The sequence below is a fragment of the Mangifera indica genome, chromosome 10, assembly GCF_011075055.1.
Source record: "Mangifera indica cultivar Alphonso chromosome 10, CATAS_Mindica_2.1, whole genome shotgun sequence".
Lineage (NCBI taxonomy): Eukaryota > Viridiplantae > Streptophyta > Magnoliopsida > Sapindales > Anacardiaceae > Mangifera > Mangifera indica.
The window spans coordinates 1178544-1201338 of record NC_058146.1 but is presented as its reverse complement, the minus strand read 5'-3'; the positions used below and the strand labels follow the sequence as shown (position 1 = coordinate 1201338).

The following is a 22795-nucleotide window of genomic DNA, read 5'->3' as shown; positions in this document are numbered from 1 at the left end:
AAATAATAAATACAAACAATGATATATTATCATGTGATTATTTGTATACATAGTATTATAATGAAAATCTATTAATAAATTTTAATATTGATTATAGTGATATAAAATATATGCAAAGAAAAAGTTGGATATGAATTTATTTTTTAATATGGATTGATCCGATGTTTAAAAATTTACATCACGGTTATGATATTAATTACTTTTGAAGAATGACTCAATTTCGGATACGGTATTGGAAACTGTCCTCACCTAATTTAGGACATATTAGATATCTGACTTCTCTCTATTGTTAGCTCTCTTTGTCTCCCCCTCTTCCTTCAACCAATCCTTCGTATTTATAAGATTAAGAGAGATTGGTTACAATGTTATTAGTTTATAATTTTAATTTAAACTCAAATGATAATTTTAATTTGCAAGATGCTTATGGACCATGTCGTGTCAACCAACGGGCTGAGCTATTTGGGCTGGCTTGGATGACAAAAGCGAGGTACGGCTATTTCTATACCCTTAGATCGGCCCATTAACAATTACAAGCCACGTCATATTATCAGTATGCGTAATACGCACCATGTTCACAATAGAAATCTAGGGTTTGTGACATCGCTATAAATATTCACTTTTTTTCAGACCTATATCTACTCAGCAATTTTCCAGGGTTTTCAATTTGTAGTTCTCTGCGCAGCAGCCCTCGACTCTCTTGAAGAAGCTAGAGCTAATCATGGGTCACTCCAACGTTTGGAATTCTCACCCCAAGAACTACGGGCCTGGTTCTCGTACTTGGTAAGAATTGTATTCGTGTTGTTGTCGTTCAGATTAAGAATATGAGAATTCCCATATGTATATTCTGCTGTAATGAGAACTCATATATGTGCTCTGTTGAAATCCGTTTGTTTGTTGATGATTTTTTATTGTTTAATCGAAGAACTGAAAATGACAATTGGTTTCTCTGATACAAATATTGCGTATGATCTAATCCTTTTTTTTTTCCTATGTATTGTTATTATTTTTTTTATGAAAGTATGATTGTTAGTTTGTGGTATTAGTGATTAAGATTGATTTTCAGTTTCCTGATTAAGTCGAGGCTCAGCTTCTGCTTAAGTGCTAATATAGGGGTTCATTAGTTTTATTTTTTTAATTTATTGTTCAATGTGAGATTGATTTCTTAATGTTGAGGTTGCATTTAGTTGTAAATTGAATATTTGAAGTTAATTTATAATGTATAAATTAAATAATTCACTCCCCAAATTGAATAGACTTGCACTTTTTAAGATAACAACTGGTTCGTTTATTATTAGTCGCTGATGTGTAGAAATGGCAACAAGGCCGGGCCAAATTTTCCAATCCCCAGACCCACTATGGTGATGATAGGGAATCCCCATTCCTACCCTCAGGGAAATATTCATCCCCGGCAGCAGATGCTGTAGGTTTTTTGGTTTGACTGGACTGGTGCTGGGAGGTCATCCCTGCTTCTGATTACTCATTGTGCCAAACTGCACCCTCCTGAGCTTTGACCAGCTGTGTATTGTTAAATTAATTTTAGGAGAGAAAAGAGAGAATGGAAAAAAAAAATATATTGAAGCTCAAATATATATAGGTGGTTATTTAATTAATCGAATAAAAATGCAAATATCAATTTCAATTTCACGTGTGAAAAAACAGTATAATAATAATTTCACATTGTTTTTGCCAAGAAAGGTATACGATTGTGTTTAGCTTAGGTGCGGTGGGGAGATATCTGTCCTGTTCCCTTTTGCTGGGATTTATTTTGGTTCCCATCCCCATCCTCCCATATTTTAGGGAATCTTTTCCCCATACGGGGCTGGGTGAGGTGAGGACCCGGTTTCTAGGGTAAAACTGTCATCTCTATAGATGTGTGGCCTCAACCTTTTTGGATGACAAATTCTGTTTGTGGATTGTTCTTGGTATGGGTAACTAGAGTTCTACTTGATGCTTTGTGTATGTTATTCTATTTATAAAGTTTGCTATTCTGTATTTTCTTGGTAAATTTATTAATTTATCAGGTTAAGCATCATTTTTGCATTATTCTTCCATATAAAGGTATTGGCAGAAGATTCAAGGAATAATTGGCATATTTGTTAGTATATCACTTATCACTCTCAATTTGAAGAATAATGCCTTTTGATTATTTTCTCTTATTTTATTCTATAGCCGGGTATGTGGGAACCCACATGGGTTGATCAGGAAGTATGGGCTCATGTGCTGCAGACAGTGCTTCCGAAGCAATGCCAAGGAAATTGGATTCATTAAGGTAATTATTTAGAAGTATTTTGCTGATGATGTGATCTCTAATTCATCCATCAAACTTACACCATTTATTCATTGTAGTCGGTCTGATTTTCTGGAAATTTCTCTGCAGTACCGCTAAAGGATTTAAAATGTCTTACCAAGAACAGTGGTGACTTTTGCTGGAGTAGTTGATAGTAATTTTGGGGCAAGTATTGTGCCAGTTGTGGTTTAAAATATTGAGGAACGCTAAGATGAGCTTATGTTTTTGATTGATTTGAAGTGATTGTTGAACTAAGAACATTTACGACTCTTTAACTCGAAAAAGTTACCCATTTTTTATGTTACAATTTGTTTTCTTCTGTGGTCGCCATTTTCCCTTGAAAGTAGTGATTTAAATGGGTTGAAATGAATGACTAGTCATTTGGAGGAGCACAGGGGCCAACCGTCCAAAAAGTAAAATCTCTTAGGAAAAATGAAAGCAGGGGACTTGTTTGGACATTTTGGATGACTGAATCCTGATACGCAATTTGAAATTTGCATTGGTAATTTCAAATTGCATTAGGGATGCAATGAGAGTGTTGTTGGTTATTATAGAAGCTTATTTACACACACACACACACACATCTTTATCTTGTATTTAAAAGGCCAAAGGACTATTTCACACTTAAGGAATGTTATTTTTTCAAGTTTAAAATTAACTGTTTAAAAGGTAAAATTGTTATTTTATCTATAATATTAAAAATAAATTAAAATTTAATTCAGTTTTTCACTCTAACCTTTAAAAATTAATCATTTTTTTTCGTGTCAAATTTTAAAAAGTAGCATTTCTCTCTTAGGGTTTAGTTTTCAATCTTTAACGTCATTGTTGATGACGAAGTTTTTTCGACGTACCACTATGCTCCGATGACCTCTCTTCTCTTCTCTAGAACGTTTATAGACCTAGATCTGGTGTTGTCTTCGTTTGAAAAGTTGAAGAGTTTCATCAGGAGACGAAGCTTTTTGTCTTATTAGACGAAGACGATGAAACTCTTGAATTTTTTAGACGAAGACGACGTCGGATCTAGGTTGATCGGCATTCCAAAGAAGAGAAGAGAGGTCGTTAGAGCATGGTGGTGCGTCGGGAAAGCTTCGTTGTCGGTGATGACGTTAGATTTAATGTCGGGGATTAAAAATTAAACCTTAGGGGGAGAATGTTATTTTTTAAAACTTGATTTAGGGGAAAATAGTTAGTTTTTAGGGGTTACGGGGAAAAAAGAGATAAAATTTTAAGGGGTTAAAGTTTTATTAATTTTGACAATTTACGGGTAGGTAAATCAGATTTTTAAAATTAATGGGGGAAACTTTGAGATGATAGCGTACTTTGGGTGGGACATAGGCCTTTGGCCTATTTAAAGTTTAGAACTTCATAGGGTTGATAAAAATTGTCATCATAGATGTTAAAGTGGGTAAATTAAGTTTTAGGGGATTATTGATGTTATATCAAACAATGAGTTTCAACGTGACTAAAGTATAATACTCAGATCTGTTTTCAGTTTAATCTCAGCTTCACAATAGCCGAATTGAGCTGTGCATGTTTGTTTGCAGCCCTATCTTCTAAGCAATCTATATGTCATTTCGTCAATTGGGATAAGAGTCTTATGTTATGGAGTTAAAGTGATCATGTCGACTTTTGATAGATATCAAATAAGTTAAATTTTAGATCGAGTGACTTCAATAACCATTACATGACGTAAGACAACAAGAGGAAGTTGCTCCGGCAATATTAAAGGTTTGGCAGGAATTGGAAACTATTTTCATGACTCTGTGATAAACTTTTTGCAGGCTTATGTAAATTACAGGCCCTTATAAGTGTCTAAAGATATTGCTGCAAAAAAATTCAATAAAATACACACTGAAATAGTGAAATAAATAGTCTTCTCGATTTGTGCAATTATTGTCAGTGAACCGTCTGGGTAAGGAACCCAGTTCATTGTTTAATCCTAACTGCTATTCATTAATTCCTCACCGTCTTCCAAGTTCCAGATGGCCTCATTTACCATATAAACTCAATGCTCTTCACGCCTTACTTGCATTTAATATTACAGAGGCAAAGAAACCCGTTTTCATCCCAGAAGAAAAAAAAGATTTATATCTCTCAACTGGGTACATTGATAGACAGGAAAATGATTAAGTTCTGGGTTCTGTTCTTGGTGGCTGAGGCAGCCTGCATGTTCCTGATTGTCAGTGCTTCTTCAACTCATGGTAACTCTTTAACAATCACTTCTTTGCATTCTGCTTCAAATTCTACTCTGGTTTTGCTCCATAACATTAACATCAAGCAACTAAGACCAATGTCTTGCTATATGAAAGAAACTTTTATCTGGCTTTGGACTCCATTTCTAGGCTTGCACATGAAACCTTTACTTCTTTGCTCTAACTGAGACAGATAATCAATCTTTCTATATATACAAAACTTTTCCTTTTTCATGATTCATGAACTCTGAGGCTAGGCATGTACATGATGTAACTCTTGAGTAAATGTATGTACGATTTCTGAATTGTCTCAGATATGGAATTCTCAATCAGTGGCAAAAGTGTGACAGCAGTTACATCAGGCAGTCAGCCGAAGGTACACTTTAAATTCATATAATCACCATTATTATGCTGAAGAAGGGTTTGTCTTCATGATATCCAAGTGTAGTTCTAATTTTTGGAAGGTCTTTTCTTGCTTAATTTGCCAAGTCCAGGAGGAAAGTAATTCTCGGAGGAGAATTAACCAGGACTACATGAACTTGGAGGATTACCAGCCTGTTGATCCAATTCCAAGGTCATCAGCTACGATAACATCTGGAGCGATTGAGCATGGCTCTCCTGTCATGCCTTGCATTCCAAAGCTGACCCCTCCAAATAGTCCCCAGCACCCTGATTATGGCTCACCTTCGCCTCCTCCGCCAGCTTAAAACTTTCAGTGAAGGAATTCGATCCACTGTGAAATGTCTATGCCATATTAGGATAATAATTAGCTTTTCAATTGTTTAACTTTATAAAGGATTCACGCTCAGTCTGCTGTATTAATTTATTTCTTGAGTTGATGCATATTATTAATCTGTTCTTTCAGCATTATGTATCTTGCTGTATGCATACCGAGATTATTTTATCCTTCATTCGCCAGTTAGTTAATGATCATATTGATCTGAATTTACGTACACCAATTATGTAATTATGAGTTTTGCACAAGAGAGACGATAATAGAGATTGAAATTAGCTATATAATTCTGTATCCACTATGGGATGTAGATAAATGGTGTTGATTATGTGAGTAAATGAAATTCATATGAATGATCAGCAAAGATAAAAGAGGTTTTTAATATGCTTCGATCAACTGTTAGAGAGTGTGCATCCATAGCTATTTCATTTGAATCAGTCCCTGGAAAATGTTCTAGCAGCGTATTAATAAAGTTTATGAAAGAAATGTCTTGATAAGGACTTACTGTTTTTCTATATAACATTATATACGAATGAAATATATTCTAGTAAGTTGTTACCTTTAAGAAAGGGGCTTCTACCTACATGTCAAACTGTATGTATCAAGAATGTGTTTGGTCATCATCTATACAGCTTATCGTTTCAAAATGACTTTGTCGCCTTATTGGGTGTCCTTTAGTGAACAATCATAGACTCAACTTTTAACTACGTTTTCAATGGATCAAATTGCAGATGAAATATATCCGTTGATGAGTGAGTATTTTATGTTGAAACTTAGGATGCTTTTATCCTTCAGGATATGACAGTTTAATCCTTTAGTGACAAAGTAACTGATCTGTGTTTGAAAAGAAACCAAAAGGGAGCAGCTGGAAATAGCTTTAAAAGGGAGAAATGTTAGTCAAGAAGCAGGTTGGTAATGGATAATTGCAGTCACTTTGGCTTCTATCTGCTTTTATCCTGAGCTGTCCACAAAGGTGGTGTACATCCTAAGAAAAAAGAGAGTGACGAAATAACTTTAACAAAGAATTGTTACAATGCAAATAAGAAAAATTAATTTCCCTATTAGTTAAATCAATGATTTCTTATCATCTTTAAAATAGGGATAAAGTAAAAACAGATAAATATTTCATCATTTGGAGAAAGAGAGGGCAAGTGAGATGTTCCTCCCAGTCTTACCCGTTGTCATCCTTAATTGCCTTAATGATTTAATTTTAGTTTTGCTTATCACCCATTTTAACCTTTGTTCAATGAAATTTAGTGTGGATGTGGCATCCATTTCTTTTCAAATGTGCCTCAATTGAAAGACTAATTGGAAAAGAAGAAAATAAAATAGTGGGAAACATGTGCCAAAGCATGTAATTAATAAATCTTAATTGAAAAGTGGGTCTTGGATAACTCCCTCAAAAGTTTCTCAATCCTTTAGAAAAAGAAACAAAAAAGATAGAATCTTTGGTTCTAAGAAAATTCATTGCCTACCAATTTGATTCAGAAAGCACACTTTAACGATGCATAACACAAGTGATTTGTTTTGTTAACAAGGAATACCTAATGAGAGTTTAGCTAAATGATTAGACTTGTGGTATGTTCCTAAAAGATTTTGGACTTCAACTTTTTTATGAACATTTGTAGTGTCAATTTTCTTTTTAACTCCTATTAGTATTGCTGAATCAGACTTGAAAATAAAAATAAAGACTTGAGTTTGACTACAAAAATTATAATAATTAAACCTTATAATTTGTATATTTATTAAAAATCTTCTATATTTTAAGGAAGTAGAATTTAAAGAGTGTAAGTGTAAAATTTTAAATTTTTAAAAATTTATGATTATACTAAACCGAATAGTGAGATCATAAACTCATAAAGCCTAACAACAACGATCTTGAGCTTGATTCAAGTATAATACTTAAATAATGAGTAATTTGTGAGCAAGTCGAGCTGATTTATAGTCCTAACTTTAACTATCAACAAATAAAATATACCCCTTGAGTTTGTGAAAGTCTTTTTCTTTTATGTGAAATATGTTTGCTTTTCTAGATATGAGAAAAAAAAAAAAGTAGAAAGTAGCATTCCATGGTATAGGAAAGTGGGGATGAAGTGACAAGAGAAGGAAGATAATTGTGGCAAGGCCAAGGTTACTATCAAGCAAACAACGATATGTCTAGTGATAAACACCACTTACTTAGTGGGTACCTTATGTTACTTTCAAACCAATTAAACAAAATTGAGTGTGTCCCAAGTCACATGCCCACTGCCCACAACACACTAACTCAGCCAGCTTTCACTATGACACAATATAGCCATAGCTTAACCTACAAATACAACTTTTAATGCTAAATAATTTATACCCACTAATGATATTGTATAGATTTACACATAAAAAATCACTTAAAATTTAGAAATATTATTCACTTTGAACTTCACAGTATTACTTTAAAAAGGTACTTTGTAAGAAAGATAATGAATTTATATTAATTTAAATATTTTTATTCATATTTGATATAAAATTTTTAATATCAATACATCTCTTAATTGAAAAGTTTGAAAAGAACACTATAAATTGTCTTTATAAATAGTGTTACTATTGATGTTTTGTCAATTAAGACATAACAAGTCATTTAAAATTATGTGACATTAACCTTTCTCGATCTCATTTTTTTTTTCAAAGGACTTTGTGGGGGAGAAAAAGAAAATAAATTTATATAGATTTAAGACTCTAAGCTTTCATTTTACATGAGCTTTTTTGTATCACCGACATCTTTGATAATATAGGATAGAAAAGGTATTTGGGAAGAAGGGAAGGGGAGGGAGGATGAAGAAGCTAATTGGCTTTAATTGTCGGTTACTTTCCTAATCAAAGATCATCAATCATTAAATTTGTTTGGTTACATGTGGGTTTAGCAGTCTGACTTCTCCATCCACTCTCTGTCCTTTCATGTCTTCCAGCAATCCACTTTTGTTTCCTTTTGAATCCTTACAAAAAAAAAAAAAGTAAAGAAGAACACAGTAATTTGAATATTAGTTAAACTTGTTATAAACAGCTTGAACGATATTGTCTGCTTTGAGCTTCAAGCCCTCATGACTTTAAAACGCGTCATTTAAGTTAAGGGCTTCTGGTCCCTATCTATATACACGCTCAGTAGACTGCACAAGAATGATATAGGACTTCAGGTCATAACACACCCCCCCCATCGCGAATCGTATTGATAACGTGTTATAAACAGCCTGAACGATATTGTCCGCTTTGGGCTTCAAGCCCTCACGGCTTTAAAACGCGTCATTCAAGTTAAGGGCTTCTGACCCTTGCGTATATACACGCTCAGTGGAGTGCACGGGAGTGATGTGAGACTTCAGGTCACAACAAAAATAACTCTTTTTATATATATAATTATTTTACTGTTTAAATATAATTATTTTTTAATTTTATTTTATTTAAAAAAAAAATTTAAAATTTAAGATTAATTGAATGGATTGATAAGATTAGTTGACTAGTCAATTATAATTAACTAACCAAATACTTGATCAATTAATTTTTAAAAATAAATTGATTGGTTAAGTGTTTGGATAGATGATCGACCATATGATTAATCAATTTTTTAAAAATAAATTAATTAGTTAAATGTTTCGCTAACCTATTAATCATCCAACTAACCTTTCCATTGTCAAAGTAGTTAAAAAATTTTATATTTTTATCTCATATCTCAGTCTTGGCTCGATGAGTTTATGTTTGATTGAGTGAGTACAAAGCCTAAAAATATTTTAGATATTTTATATTTTGAGTTATATATGTATAATATAAAAAAAGTAACTCTATATATATAAGGGAAAAATATAAATTATTTTAATTAATATTCCAAGTAATTTATCTTGGTTCACCAAAAAATAAGATCATATCTAATAAATTTTAATATTATTTCTACAAAATAATAATATATTTATTTACTTAGATCTTTATTCTTAGTGTTTTTATTTATTAGAGAGTAGCAAGCTTAGCAGTAGGTTGTTGGATGAGGATCTACCTTATTATATAAATTAAACTCACTTGACATTTAATCTTAGTTTATTATTTCATATGGAGCAAGAAGCTTTACTTACAAAAATGCTCCAAGATTTGTTCAAATCTTTTATCTTTATCTTATATTTTTACGGGATAACAATTGTAACTAAATCGATGAATTTACTAACGTAACGAGTAAATTTTTTTAAATAAGTAAAATGTTTAATCTTGAAATATTATTGAAAATTATTTGAACTCTTATTGTTATATTTTATAATTTTTTTTTTTTATTCAAACTATCTTTGAGAGTATAATAAGTTAGTTTTTTTTTCTTGGATAACAAAAAATCTCACTTGAGTCAAATCATATATTTGAGACTGAACCAACCATATAAAATAATTAAAACTTTGTATCTAGTTATTAATCTCATAATTATCGAATTAAATAAATAAAAAAAATTAATATTAAATGTCACAGAAAAAAATTTAAACTCATACTATCTTATGCATAAATTCAACTGTATTGAAAATTTGTTTAAAGTATAATAATACATATAATTCTATGTAGCTCTTAAGGAGACATTTGATTTGAGTAATATTGTATTACCAAAATAGAGAAATTACATTGAAAATAAATTACTTAAAAGATTACTGGGTATAAATAATTACTATATTTGATAAAATTTAATAGGTATAAATAATTATTATGTTTGGTTAAAGATAATAAAAAAATCCTAGTAAATTATTTTACTTAAATGCTTTTGAATATAAATATTTTAATATTATTTATTATATTAATTAAAAATAAATTTATTTTTACCTCAAAAAATTAATAAATAATAATATAATTATAATAAAATCAAGATTACCTTAGTAATATTTTAATATTTAAGGTAAAGATGATACTCACATTATCAACTATATTATTTATTACGTCAATATTAATAATATAAAATTATCATAATTTTTTATTATTAATAAACTAAATAAAATAATAAAAAATAAATTATTAAAATAATATTTAAATACTATAATCAACCGCCCCTTAATTTTGATTGCCAACTAAAGGGAAATGCGTTAAATGCAAGGGATATATAAATAATGGAGTGAGAGAGATCTAAAATGACGTAGCATCTTAAATGTTACAGTATTATTATTAGGTCGCAAACCATCACAAGCTATTTGTTTTGTCCTTTGCATAACCCTCTTAAATTAAGTTGAAAAGCTCTTTCTTCCACAGTATCAACCAATCTTTCCCTTTCATTGAGGTTAATCTTAAAGCATGATGAAAGTTTACTTGCCCAATATACTTATATCTTTGAACACTGGTTACGGGCACATAATTTATTCGAATCAAATTTAGGTTTGATATAAAAAAAGTCAAACTCAATGTTAAGTTCGATGAGCTTAATAAATTTTAAGACATAAAAACTCAAGTTTAACATGACAAATAATGTTCAAGTTTGATGTAATAGGTATAAATTCAAACTCATACAAATTAGGTTCGAGATAAACTTAAAACAAAACAAACCTAATAAAACGATGTCAAACATACACAAGTTGCTCCAAACCTATCAAGGCAATCACCTACATAACTAAAATTTGACCTATAATTCATTTAGAGTCCGTTCGTAGGAGCAATTAAATAATAAACACATGAATACCTGATATTAATTACATGCTTAATAAATAATACTAATTTAAAAAAAGATGCACAAAAACCTAAACAAGCGCAAAGGCCAACTGTTGCTTAACTCTCTCTTCTCCTTTTTCTCCTTCCCCATCTCACCTACTCCCATTTATCTCTCTGAGAATTCTCTAAGTTTTGATTTTTTACTCTTGCCCAGAACGCTAAAGCCATTGTTACTTGGAGGAATCTATTCAAGTGCGAATCTTTTTGCTGGTTCTTGCAGTGAGCAGGAAGAGTTGCTTTGTGGCTTAAAGGGAAGAATGTTCAAGTTACATTATTCTCGAGAGGAGAGACAAGCAATGTGAAGGAAAGATTCTGTTCACAGAATGGTGGCTGCCATTCCTCAACAAGTAGCAACAGCAGCTGCTACAGCCAAAAATGGTGACTCTCAAGAGCAACAAGAGAACCCAACAACTAGTTCAGGAACAAGACCTCCTCTTTTGCCTTCTGAGAAAGATTATAATGCACGCAATGGCGTTAATAATCCTCGAAAACCAAGAGGAAGACAAGTTTCTTCTAGATATTTGTCTCCTTCTCCTTCTCCTTCTCCTTCATCTTCCTCTTCTTCTTCAACAAAAACAACGATTTCAGCTAAAACTCCAAGCCCAAGCCAAAGATTTTCATCCCCAGTCTTGTCTCGTTCCACCAATTCACCTTCTACACAAACTACATTTCAATCTTTAGCTCCTAAAAGATCGCTATCAGTTGACAGAAGGCGACCCATTAGTGCCACTACTCCACGCCCAACAACGGCGGTTCCAAACTCTAAACAAATCAATGCAAGTCAAGAGCTTTCTACTGCAACAAAAATGCTTGTCACTTCGACTAGGAGTCTGTCTGTTTCCTTTCAAGGAGAGGCCTTTTCTCTTCCTATAAGTAAAGCAAGGGCAAAGGCAACTCCTGAGAGGAGAAGAGCCACTCCTGTTCGAGATCAGCCATGGCCGAGTCGGACCCGGACAGGTTCTAACCCTTTAGCAAGGAGTTTGGATTATAGTGTTGAAAGTAAGAAGTTGGCCGGGGTTGGATCTGGGTTGGTGACCAAGTCGTTGAACCAATCTTTGATTGAACACGAGAGTAGATTGAGTTTGGATTTGAGCAGTGCTAAGCAGAACCCAGATGGGCATTTGTTGGTAAATGAGCCTGCTGATCTTGTAAGTTCTGACGATACTGATAGTGTCTCCTCTGGTAGTACCAACACTTCTGGAGTGCCAGATTCCGGTGTTCTTTCAAGAATTAAAAATGGTGCTCGTGGCATTGTTGTTTCTGCAAGGTTTTGGCAAGAAACTAATAGCCGGTTAAGGAGATTACAAGATCCAAGGTCACCATTATCGCCTGGCCCTGGGTCTAGAATGAGTAGTAATCCATCAAAGTACTTGCAACCAAAAAGATTTTCTAGTGATGGTGCAGTGAATATGTCCCCAAGGACAATGGCTTCTCCCATTAGGGGAGCCACTAGGCCGTCATCTCCGATTAAAGTTTGGAATGGTCCTGGTATGTCTCCATCAAGGGGAATTGCTAGTCCTTCTAGAGTGAGAAATGCGGTTGGCGGTGCATTGAGTGGGAAAACTAGTAATACGCCTTCAATTCTTAGTTTTTCTGCGGATGTATGGAGAGGGAAGATCGGAGACGATCGAATTTTTTATGCACATATGTTGAGGCTTCTGTATAACCGATACTTACAATGGCGGTTTGTAAATGCTAGGGCAGATGCCACCTTCAGGGTGCAGAAACTGGATGCAGAGGTATGGTAATTGGTTAGCCAATATCCTTGTTTCCAACTGATACTTGCATAAAATTCTATTTGCATTTATGCGTTTCATATTGAAGGTTCATCTACATAGAATTATATTTTGGTCTGCAAAACATAGGATGGAGAAATAACATTTATTATTGAATAAATTATGTGGCAAAGAAAATAATAATAATAATGCACAGTAGCCGTCTACGACTCCTACCACTCATTCTATTGCCTTTGTTCAGCTGTCTTCTGATTGCATTGTAGTCCGTTATGACGATGGGATTGTAAATATGGAATGATAGTGCTGATTTAATTTATTACATGGAGCATTGTTGCCTCTACGAGTGAATTAAGTTTCTTAAGCTAGGTAAGGTGCATATGTATTTGTTTAAGAATTTGTGGAGTAGATAATTTATAGAAGGAACTTAAGATTGTATGAGTGTCTTAGGATCTCAAGTGTAAGGTATGAGATTTGAATCCCACATTGGAAAGTATGAAGTTCTAGTGTGAGATTTATATGACTATGGGCTCTCCAATCTTAATAGTTAGCTTTTGAGGTGTAGTTATGGATAAAAATTGATTTTCACTCTAGAACACTTTGGCCTATGTGAGCTTGCAGTTATACTTCTTTCTACTGCATCAGTGACCTCTGTGTTCATAAAATTTAGCTTTTGTGGTCTAAGGCAATGTTTTGAAAATTAGACCGGACCAGTCAATTTGACTAGAAACTATGAGCCAATCTGGTCCTATTATGTTATAAACTCAGTTTAGGCTTTGAACCGGGATGAGCCATGCTCAAACCAGCCCAAACCCGCTGACATCAATGTAAACGGATTTTTTTTTTTTTTTTTTTTACTGTATTTGGGTTCAAACTCAGCACTTTATATATGAAAGTAAACATGCATTACCACCAGGCTAAATCCAATTTTAATTAATTATAATTCGGATTTGATATTTAATGATTAAATAGGAAAAATTGTTTGAATATTGTTTTTTTAATATCTATTTAAACAATGCCCAGGTTTGACTGCCGGTTAACCCAACATTGGTTTAAGGGTGTCTACTGATGCTTTCTAGGAATTATATGATTGAAATTAATGCACTCTTTAATGTGGAAAATAAACAAAATATTGCCTACCTGAAGTCCCTTTCTGGTCCAGTTATGAATTTTCTGAGTTTTCTCTCATTTAAACTGTTATCTAGTGAACGTATAAGGATCCATCTCATGTTCACCTTCTTAATAGCCTAAACTCATGGATCTTGGATTATGTTTGGACTTTGGAAAAATATTTTTCAGCCGATTATCCTGACAATTATGGTATAAGTAAATTTGTAGAAGAATTGATAACATACTTTGTGATATCTATTTGGTGAAACGTTATGCCTAACACTATGGAATTTCTTGCTCAAGAAAGTGGAGGTAGGTTCATGAGAACATATCTAGATTGCTTGAATTTAACTTTTATAGTCTGTCCTCACTTTGGAACTGGAGTAAACATTTTTTTTCTTTCTTAAAATTATTTTATATGGGTGTTTATATTTTCCTGGGATTTGCTAATAGATGAGTTTGCAAACATTATTTGATTTGGCCAGATGATTGGTCCCCTTCTTAAACATATATACAATGAAGCTTGGTTCACGATTAATTTAGTTCAATCAAGATTGACTTGTTATGCACCTGATGCTTTGTTACAGAGCATCTGAACAAATGCCTAGACAATTTCTGCCTCAAATTGTTTTTCTTGATAATTTGTGTCTCTGCTAATATTGAAATAGCCTGTTATTGTTTTTGGAACTCGTTCTTGGCCCTGTGAACAATTTTATTTTTATTTTTTATTTTTCGCATTTGTTGTTATCTGTTGCAGTTTTATAATCTAAAATTTTTTGTTTTACCAGAAAAATCTGTGGAATGCATGGGTAACAATTTCAGAACTCCTACATTCAGTCACTCTCAGAAGAATCAAGTTACTATTGCTGAGGAAAAAACTGAAATTGACTTCCATCCTCAAGGGACAAGTAAGAGTTGTAGTTTCATTCTTCCGAGTTTCTAAATCCTATGAGCATTGATAATAGGAGATTCATAAGGTTATGTCTCATACTTTTTCTGTCTTTTCTCTGCCTGGTTCTTAAACCCAGAGAATGCACTATCAATCTTTTATTAAGAAAGTGCCAACATTCATTTGCATGACTGGAGTAACCTGAACAATAATTTACATCCATCCAACTGAAAAAAAGAATTCAGATAACTTCAGTTCGGCAAACTACAAGGCCTTTCTATTGATCCTCTGCATAGGTTTTTGTGATTTAGTGTATTTTCATTATGGCTCTTGAAGATGCAAATGAGGACCATACTTCTTAATGGAACTTACACAAGCATATGATGCTCAACTACAGGAAGAAGTCCATTGTTATGATTTCTTAAATACTTAATCAAACTAGTTTCTGCTGCTAGTGCAACATCAATGAAAGAAAGCATAAGTCCTTCGACAGAGAGCTGCATACTGTCAAGATTATTGAAGTCAAGCTTTGGCTATTACAGTGAATGTTTTTCAGGTTTTGGGTGATGGTCCATTAAACTGCTTGGTGTTGTATGTTTTCCCAGGGTATGGGTGATTACTTTATTTTTAGCTCTACCACATTGATCTTTAGCTTGTTATCCTGCTCCATTTTAAGATAAAGACTATTTTCTATGGAGTCAAAATTGTTGCTCTAGCAGTAATTTATTTTTCATATGGTTTGAGAACTGTAGATTGATTTCGATTAATCCAGGAAACAGCTTGGTCTTCTGTTTTCTGAAAATTTAAAGTTAGCGGCACGGAACAAATGTATTGAGATGCTAGCAATCTTGGTTTAAAAGAATGGAAATGTGAAAGTAAGACATCATAAGGACATGGTTGCTGGTGTCCAATACGAATTTGAACTGTTTAATTTGACTACTTGTGAAAATCAGGATTGTGGTTTTACTTGTGGTCATGTCTTTGCATACCAGAAACCCATGCTTACTGTCCAAGTGCCATTTGTCAGAAAATGGCTTTTATAGGTTATTCTTTAGTTAGTTCTTCTATATTATTATAGTTATTGCCTTTTCAGTGCTTGATCCACCATCATTATCCTTTTTGTCATCTAACAGCTGTTCTCATATGGTTCAACTATATCTGTCAGTGACTATTTAACTGAAATCTGAGAATCATGTTAGAAAGGCTGTAGGTGCTGCCATGTTAGCAACTACATTCTGTAACCTGTTATTCTCCTGAAGACCCTCATAAATACTGTTTTTTTTCCTTATTGGACCTTAAAAATTTCTGATATGTCACTGCCATTCAGATTAGTTCTGCTATATACAAAAATTAGTGTTAATTTTTTTTAGTGCACACAACCATGAAATTTTTTTTAGTGTACGCAAAATATTTAAACTGTGACGCAAATCAATGTGTTTGTGACATCAGGATGTTTTACGACAATTGCACAAATGTTCTAGTCTTTAGCTTATCTCTTCCCTAGCTGCTGACGTCCCCTTTAAACTGTTGATAATTTAATCTTTATCTTACCAGGTCTCTGGAATGTTTTCATACGGATAAAAATTTGCCCATCTAATTAGCTAGTTGGTTGCAATTTGTTAGTATGCAGAACTCTCAATAATAACTCTGTCTGTTTACCTTATTCTGAAGTAGTATACTATCTGGATAGATTAAGCTTATAGTTTTACTTACTATTTTCTGTTAACACATCTCTGCCAGTTCACTCAGGTTTTCTGGTCAAATAATTTATGAAACTATTAGTCTTGTCGGGCCTCCATGAAGTGTTATTGGGCCTCTTCCACCTCAAAAGTTAGGTCAACTGTCAAGGGGTGAGGTTTTCCCAATGTGGGATACTTAACAATCCTTCTATTATCATACATTGGTTGAGTAACAACCTCCCCTTCAACTAGGCATGCCAACCAGGGAGTGAACTGGCCAAACCTCCCCCTCCTTATCACACATTGGTCCATCAACAACCTCCATTTCAACTAGGCATGCCAACCCGGGAGTAAACTAGCCAAACCTCCCATTCATTTGATCCTTCTGAATGAGGCCAACCAGGGAGTAAGAAGCAACTTCCGCTTAAGTGGGCCTTTGGATGGAATTGTTCCAAGCTTTGGGTTCTAATACCACTTGTTGGTTCAACACAAAAGTGTTATTAGTTCTCCCCTACCCCAAAAGCTAGCTCAAGGGGTGAGACTTTTCCTCACACTTTACATTCATACCCAACTTAATTCCCAACCTATGCAGTATACCTAACAATTCCTTTGAATTTTCTTTTGAGTTTCAATGATGTGCAGTTTTCCAATAGATCAGTCAAGATGTGAATTATTTCTACTAAGTGCACTTGTTTTGCTGCTACTTTATTAATGATCAAATTACACCATAAAAAAGTACACCTTTCTTATTGTGTTAAGACTGGTAAATAAATGTCAATGTCAGTCTTATAAACCACCCTGCTGTGCATCTCTGACCTTCTAGTTTTACATACATGCTGCAAAAACTTGTGGCTTCTACATTGAAGATTAAGAGTTTGCTACCTTCAGCTATCTCTCTCAATAAGGGAGAAGATCACTTCTACTAAAGAAAGAGGTGAACCAGGTAGATGGCTTTAGAAAGTTAACCATTCTCAGATGTGTTTCATGTCTTAAAACTTTCACAGACGTTTTTAGTGCCTCTTCCATATCTTTGTGATGCTTTTCTTGACCTTTAAATGAGGAGTTGTCAAACAAAATTATTTTCTCTTCAGTCTGTATGCTACATTATCTAGTTTATTCAGGAGAAAAACTTATTCGTTCTTGCCCTTGTTTGTGGCGAAGCAAATTCATATGAAGATAAAGATCCCAAAACTGGTGACTGTAATCTGAAAAGTAGAAGTTAAAGTTCTCTTTTAGAAGGGTGATTCGTTCATTCTGATCAACTAACAGAATGTCCCGCTCTCAAGGGATAGACATTTATTTTAAAGCCATAAATTATTTAAAAATGGTAGTTGCTTTCCATGGGGCCTAAGATGTGTCCGACAGTTTTTAAAAAAGTTTTTCACATTTGTTCTCTTGAGCAGTTAAATAAATTATTTAAGAGTCTGAACTCTGTTATGTTTGGTGAATGTAGATGTCTTTTTTGGAAGCATGGACTCTTCTAGACAAAGATCATTCAAGTTCTTTACTGGGAGCAACTGAAGCTTTGAAGGCCAGTACCCTTCGTCTTCCAATTGTTGGAAAAGCAATCGTATGTGCCTGCAGCTTATTTTTTTTTTAACTTTATACTGGGATAGATAATTGGTACAAGGCGTCAGTTTCTCTAAGGTCAAAAGAAACTTACTTTTGTTTTTCTTTTATTTTTTCTCTTGTCTATTTCCTTTTTTAAATAATAGGCTGATATCCAAAAACTAAAGGATGCCATCAGTTCAGCAGTTGATGTAATGCAGGCAATGGCTTCCTCTATATACTTGCTGTCATCAAAGGTAAATTATTCAACTCACCATTATTACTTAGAACATCCTAACAGTCGCTTTCTTATCAGATTTAAAAGGCAAAAAACAAAAACAAACACCTAATCACTACAAAATACTCCACTACACCACTGTTCTATTTTTGTCAATTATTCATGTGAAGTTTAAGAACTTGAATGCTCTTGAATGCTATGAACCTTGAGAACATCTATGCTGCAGCCATTTTCTGTTTTCTGTACTAACTATAATGGATAAGTAAAATAAGTACTAGTGGCTTTGCCTCACCTGAGCATTTCCTCAATAGTATACATATCTTTAAGTGAATCATATAACATGTTTTAACTTTCTGAATGTGTGTTATAGCTATGTTGTTAGATGATACACCAGAAGGAGAAAATCAAATTGGAGCCTGTTGAATCTCTTTTATTCATAATTTGATATTGAAACACCATTTGAACAATAGAGCAATAATTTGTATAGCCTTATCAAACCTTTCATTTGATTTTTACAGCTAATTAGTTGTGACTGGCTGAAAAGGAAACTACATGGACTATGGTATATAAGACCTTAGTGTTTCTAGCGGGGCTATACCTACGTTGTCTGCTTTGTGAGGCAGAAGCTGATATGTCCGAACATTAATTGTTGAATAACCTTTTTGCCTCTGCTGCTTACAATTGATTGTTGTGGGCTCTACAGTGACCTGTAAGCAAGGAAATTGTATCAGGATATTATTGAAGGGGATATCTTTTTTTTTTTCCCATAGGAAAGAGGGAAATGATAATGTTTTAGCTCCCATTGTTTGACCTCTGAAGTTTGGAAAGAAGGATTGAGTCTCTCTCTCTTTTAAGTTTAGTGAACGGAGACTGTCAATTTTTTAAGCTTATTTCACTATTAGTGAGTGGGACTATTCTGATAAGCACAAAGAATGTTTCCACCACTGGTTCATCTTTGCTTAACCCAATCGGCATGGTTTTCCTTGCTTGTGGTGTCTAGTCCCACTCCTATAGCACCCAAAATTGAAATTTCTTGATACGACATCATCTTGGTGATGAATAACAAGCTGCTTTAAGTTCTGGTTAAGCCTTTGCTAAAAAACAAGGGGGAACATAAAAGCATTTTTATTGCACATACTCTGTCTATAAGCTAAGTCGTACAAACTGATGTCATATTATATAATTAAATAAATTACAAGAAAAGATAAAGTAAACAAATTAAAGTGGATGATGTACCAAACATTCAAGGTTGTCACTTTGGTTTGTCTGGCAAGTTTGTATACTTGGTATTTCTCCTGCCAAAACATCTAATTCTGTTTGTTGTTTGCAGGTGGAGAACATGAATTCCTTGATGGCTGAACTCATGAATGTGACTGCAAAAGAAAGGATTTTTCTTGAACAATGTAAAGATTTCTCATCCACTTTAGCAGCCATGCAGGTAAGTGAGTTTTCTGCCGTGCTTTTCTTGAAATAATTTCCCCTTATTATGCTTATTGAACCATAAAAAAATTCCATGTAACAGGTTAAAGATTGTAGCTTGAGAACACATATAATACAGCTAAATCGTGTACGGAAAACCCAAACCTGACAACAAGTGTGTAGAACTGATCTCATTTGACACAATTCACACAAATCGCTAACATTACGAAGGCCCTCTTCTTTTTCGTGTGGGTAGAGGCACACTGGAGGTAATAAGAATGCGCTGAATAGCTAGTTTTGGCTTCTTGTTTCTCATTTTTGGAACCAGTCATGGTCTCCTTTGCATGTATTCAATGTATCTTTGCATCAGAATGTTTCAAGATGTGGCTTTTCTCCTCCCTAACTAAGGCTGTATACATCAACTATTCCTGCTTTTCAGGCAAAAGAAAAGTAATGCATATGTATATATCTAAAATTCATCATATCCCATCAAGTTATCTCACCAGTCATCTCATGTTCCTTGATATATTTATTATGTGCAGTAATGTACTATCTCTATGTGGGGATCCATTTTTTAGATTTATTGAATTGGTTCATGAATTTACTCTCTAGCCTTTAACGTGTACATGAAACTGCGAGCCTAAGCTAGTAAGCTGAATGTGACCATTCAGGGCCATGGCTAGATATGTAGTTAGCAACCTTCAATACTTAGTTCTTGGTGGACCAAGTTACTGCATTTTTCAGTGGCAATGATGTCTTTTGGGTACCTAACAATTACTATTTTTTTGAAACGAATATAACATGTTTTCAAGCTACTACATATTCATACAATCAATGATTTTGTCTTTTTGGACCAAGTTCCTGTGTATTCATATAAATTGTCATGACAATATATGTTTGAGGGATGTGATTGTTTATATTCATTGAATTTAAAATTATTCAATCACATATTTTTACGTTTGTCTATGTAGAATTCTTTTTTTTTTAAATTCGTCTCATGTTTATGTCTATAGTGCATGTGACGATATTGATTATGATTTGATCATTCTATGGGGATATAAACGAGCTTCATGTCAATAAATCCAATGATAAACGTCAGTTCAGTAACGTTATCAGAGTTTGCATTTGAAAACTTGATGAATTTATCTGCCAGTTGCTCACTTCGTACTCTTAACAGTGTCACTCAAGTAATATTGTGCAGAAGGGTGTGGAATTGCTCACTTCCACGAGCCTTGGTGAATCTATATGTCAGTTGCTTATGAGATGTTACATGACAAAAGTTAAGAAGTTTGGCTTGGTGTTGGAGATGGATATAATGGCAATCGACTGCAATGTGTTTCGTTCTTTCATGAAAAATTGAATTTGAGGCAATCTGAATAGCAACATTGTTGTCACAAAGTAGTTTATGGGTCAAGAAACTTTGAGAAACATGTCTTTCAACGAGTGAACCAATCAAACCTTATTTAGTAGTTTTGGCCGTAACCCTATACTCAAATTCGATAAAGAATAGGGTAACAATGAGTTGTTTTTCAGATCTCCACATGATAGGGTCATGACAGAGAGTGGCCATCTTGTTGAGCGGCGTGCACTCCAATTTGCATCACTATAAGCTCAAAAAACAAGTGGGTTGTTGCCTATAAAGCGGATTCCTTGCTTGATGGTGGACGCGAAATATCACATGATAAATTTAGCTAAATGCAAGTACGGATATTGTGGTTGTTGCAAGAACTGACTAAAAAGATGGAACTGTCATAAGCTAAATCGAGTCTTATCAAGGTCAGACAATTGAATCGCCCATTCAAGCGACAGCAGGAAAAGAACATCTTACATAGGTTCTACGCTTTCTGGATTTGTGTCGTGCTACTGAGGAATAAGGGTGTTGACAGTTTTGTAGTTGTCGAGATTAATTTCATCTACCACATCTTGTGCATATTTTTATTTGCTAAGAACAATTCCTTCGCCGTTGCGCTTGACTTCTAACCCTAAGAAGAAATATAAAGGACAAAGTGTTTGATGTGGGAACACCTATACATTCGATTTAATAACCATGTGTCTGATTACTAATTTATCTATCAAATAAAACAAAACAAAGCAGAGCGTTAAAAAAAAAAAATTAAAGAGAAAATTAGTCCAACAACAATGGAGAATACCATCACGGCATTATCACCCCTGTGGATCCCACCATCCCAGTTGTCACCCTTTTTCTATTGGCTAATATTTCACTCCATTAAACATTATTGTTGAAAGTAACCAAAAAACAAACATTCATCTCATGCTCCCCGCCACCACCAAAAAACAAACACTCATCTCATCCCCGTCACACGACTGGGATGACGAAGAGAAGGAGATCTCCTTTGTAGCTCATCGCATCTAGATGATGTGATGATGAAGCATTGTTCTTTGTTTATTTTTCTAGATCTGGACGATACTTTGTCGTCTAAATCTGGACGATAAAGATTCGTCCTTTGTCATCCTTTGTAACTGGAGAAAGAAGATCAGTGAAAAGAGTTGACCGTCAGTAGTGGTTGGAGAAAGAAGCAAATCTTAGGAGTGAAATCTAAATTTTTTAAACTTTAAGAATATGTTGAAATGTTAGTTTTTAAACCTGGAGTGGGGAAATGATAAAAAGTTTGAAATTCAAAGTTTATAGGAAAATAACGATTTTACCTCTATCTTTAACTGAAAATTTAGACAACCATTTGGCTATAGATAAAAGTTTAGGTTTTTTATTTTTCATAAATATTACTTTAAGGTTAAACAAAAATTTGGATAGGAAATAGTCCTTTTCCCTTCTTTTTTTTAATTTCTTTGTCTATGCTATGAGATTTGTTTGCTTTCCAGGACAATTTGTTTCTGCCTTCTCTTTTCATTCCTGTGGTAGGTCAGGCCTTACGGGCTCATACCCCAATGCTCCAACTTTGCCTCTTTTACGGTTTTATCCAAAGCCCATTTACCTTTTTCCTAAAATCACGTACATGCATTAAAGGTGATGTATCACTAATTATAATAAGATAATATTATTATTATTATATAAATTAATATATATAATTTTATTATTTAATATTATCTTATTTCTTATTTCTTTAATTTTTACTTTAAAACAGGGTTGAGAGACCACTCCTAATTGATTAGACCTGATTTAAACTTAGAATTAGTTTGAATTTAATGTGATTTTATAATGATATCACTAAAAATTTATTAATGAAATAAATAATATTATTAAATAAATAAATAATATTATCAAAATAATAAATAATATTATCAAAAACATTGACAAACTAA

General features: G+C 33.6%; 3 protein-coding genes across 3 annotated transcripts; all 3 read left to right on the top strand.

Annotated features, from left to right (window-relative positions):
* The first annotated feature begins 621 nt into the window (after window positions 1-621).
* Window positions 622-2594, top strand: LOC123227174 (40S ribosomal protein S29-like). Its single transcript, XM_044651861.1, has 3 exons — window positions 622-780; window positions 2170-2269; window positions 2378-2594. Exons 1-3 carry the CDS (start codon window positions 719-721, stop codon window positions 2384-2386), a joined length of 171 nt encoding a protein of 56 aa, XP_044507796.1. The 5' UTR covers window positions 622-718; the 3' UTR covers window positions 2387-2594.
* A 985-nt stretch (window positions 2595-3579) lies between these two features.
* LOC123228228 lies at window positions 3580-5432 on the top strand. Its single transcript, XM_044653548.1, has 3 exons — window positions 3580-4488; window positions 4794-4855; window positions 4974-5432. Exons 1-3 carry the CDS (start codon window positions 4296-4298, stop codon window positions 5184-5186), a joined length of 468 nt encoding a protein of 155 aa, XP_044509483.1. The 5' UTR covers window positions 3580-4295; the 3' UTR covers window positions 5187-5432.
* Window positions 5433-10935: 5503 nt separating this feature from the next.
* Window positions 10936-20015, top strand: LOC123226879 (QWRF motif-containing protein 2-like). The gene is given in 7 exon segments (XM_044651426.1): window positions 10936-12636; window positions 14529-14648; window positions 17762-17878; window positions 18024-18113; window positions 19425-19532; window positions 19617-19671; window positions 19674-20015. Coding segments are annotated over 7 exon segments (1929 nt in total). The 5' UTR covers window positions 10936-11220; the 3' UTR covers window positions 19697-20015.
* The last annotated feature ends 2780 nt before the right edge of the window (window positions 20016-22795 follow it).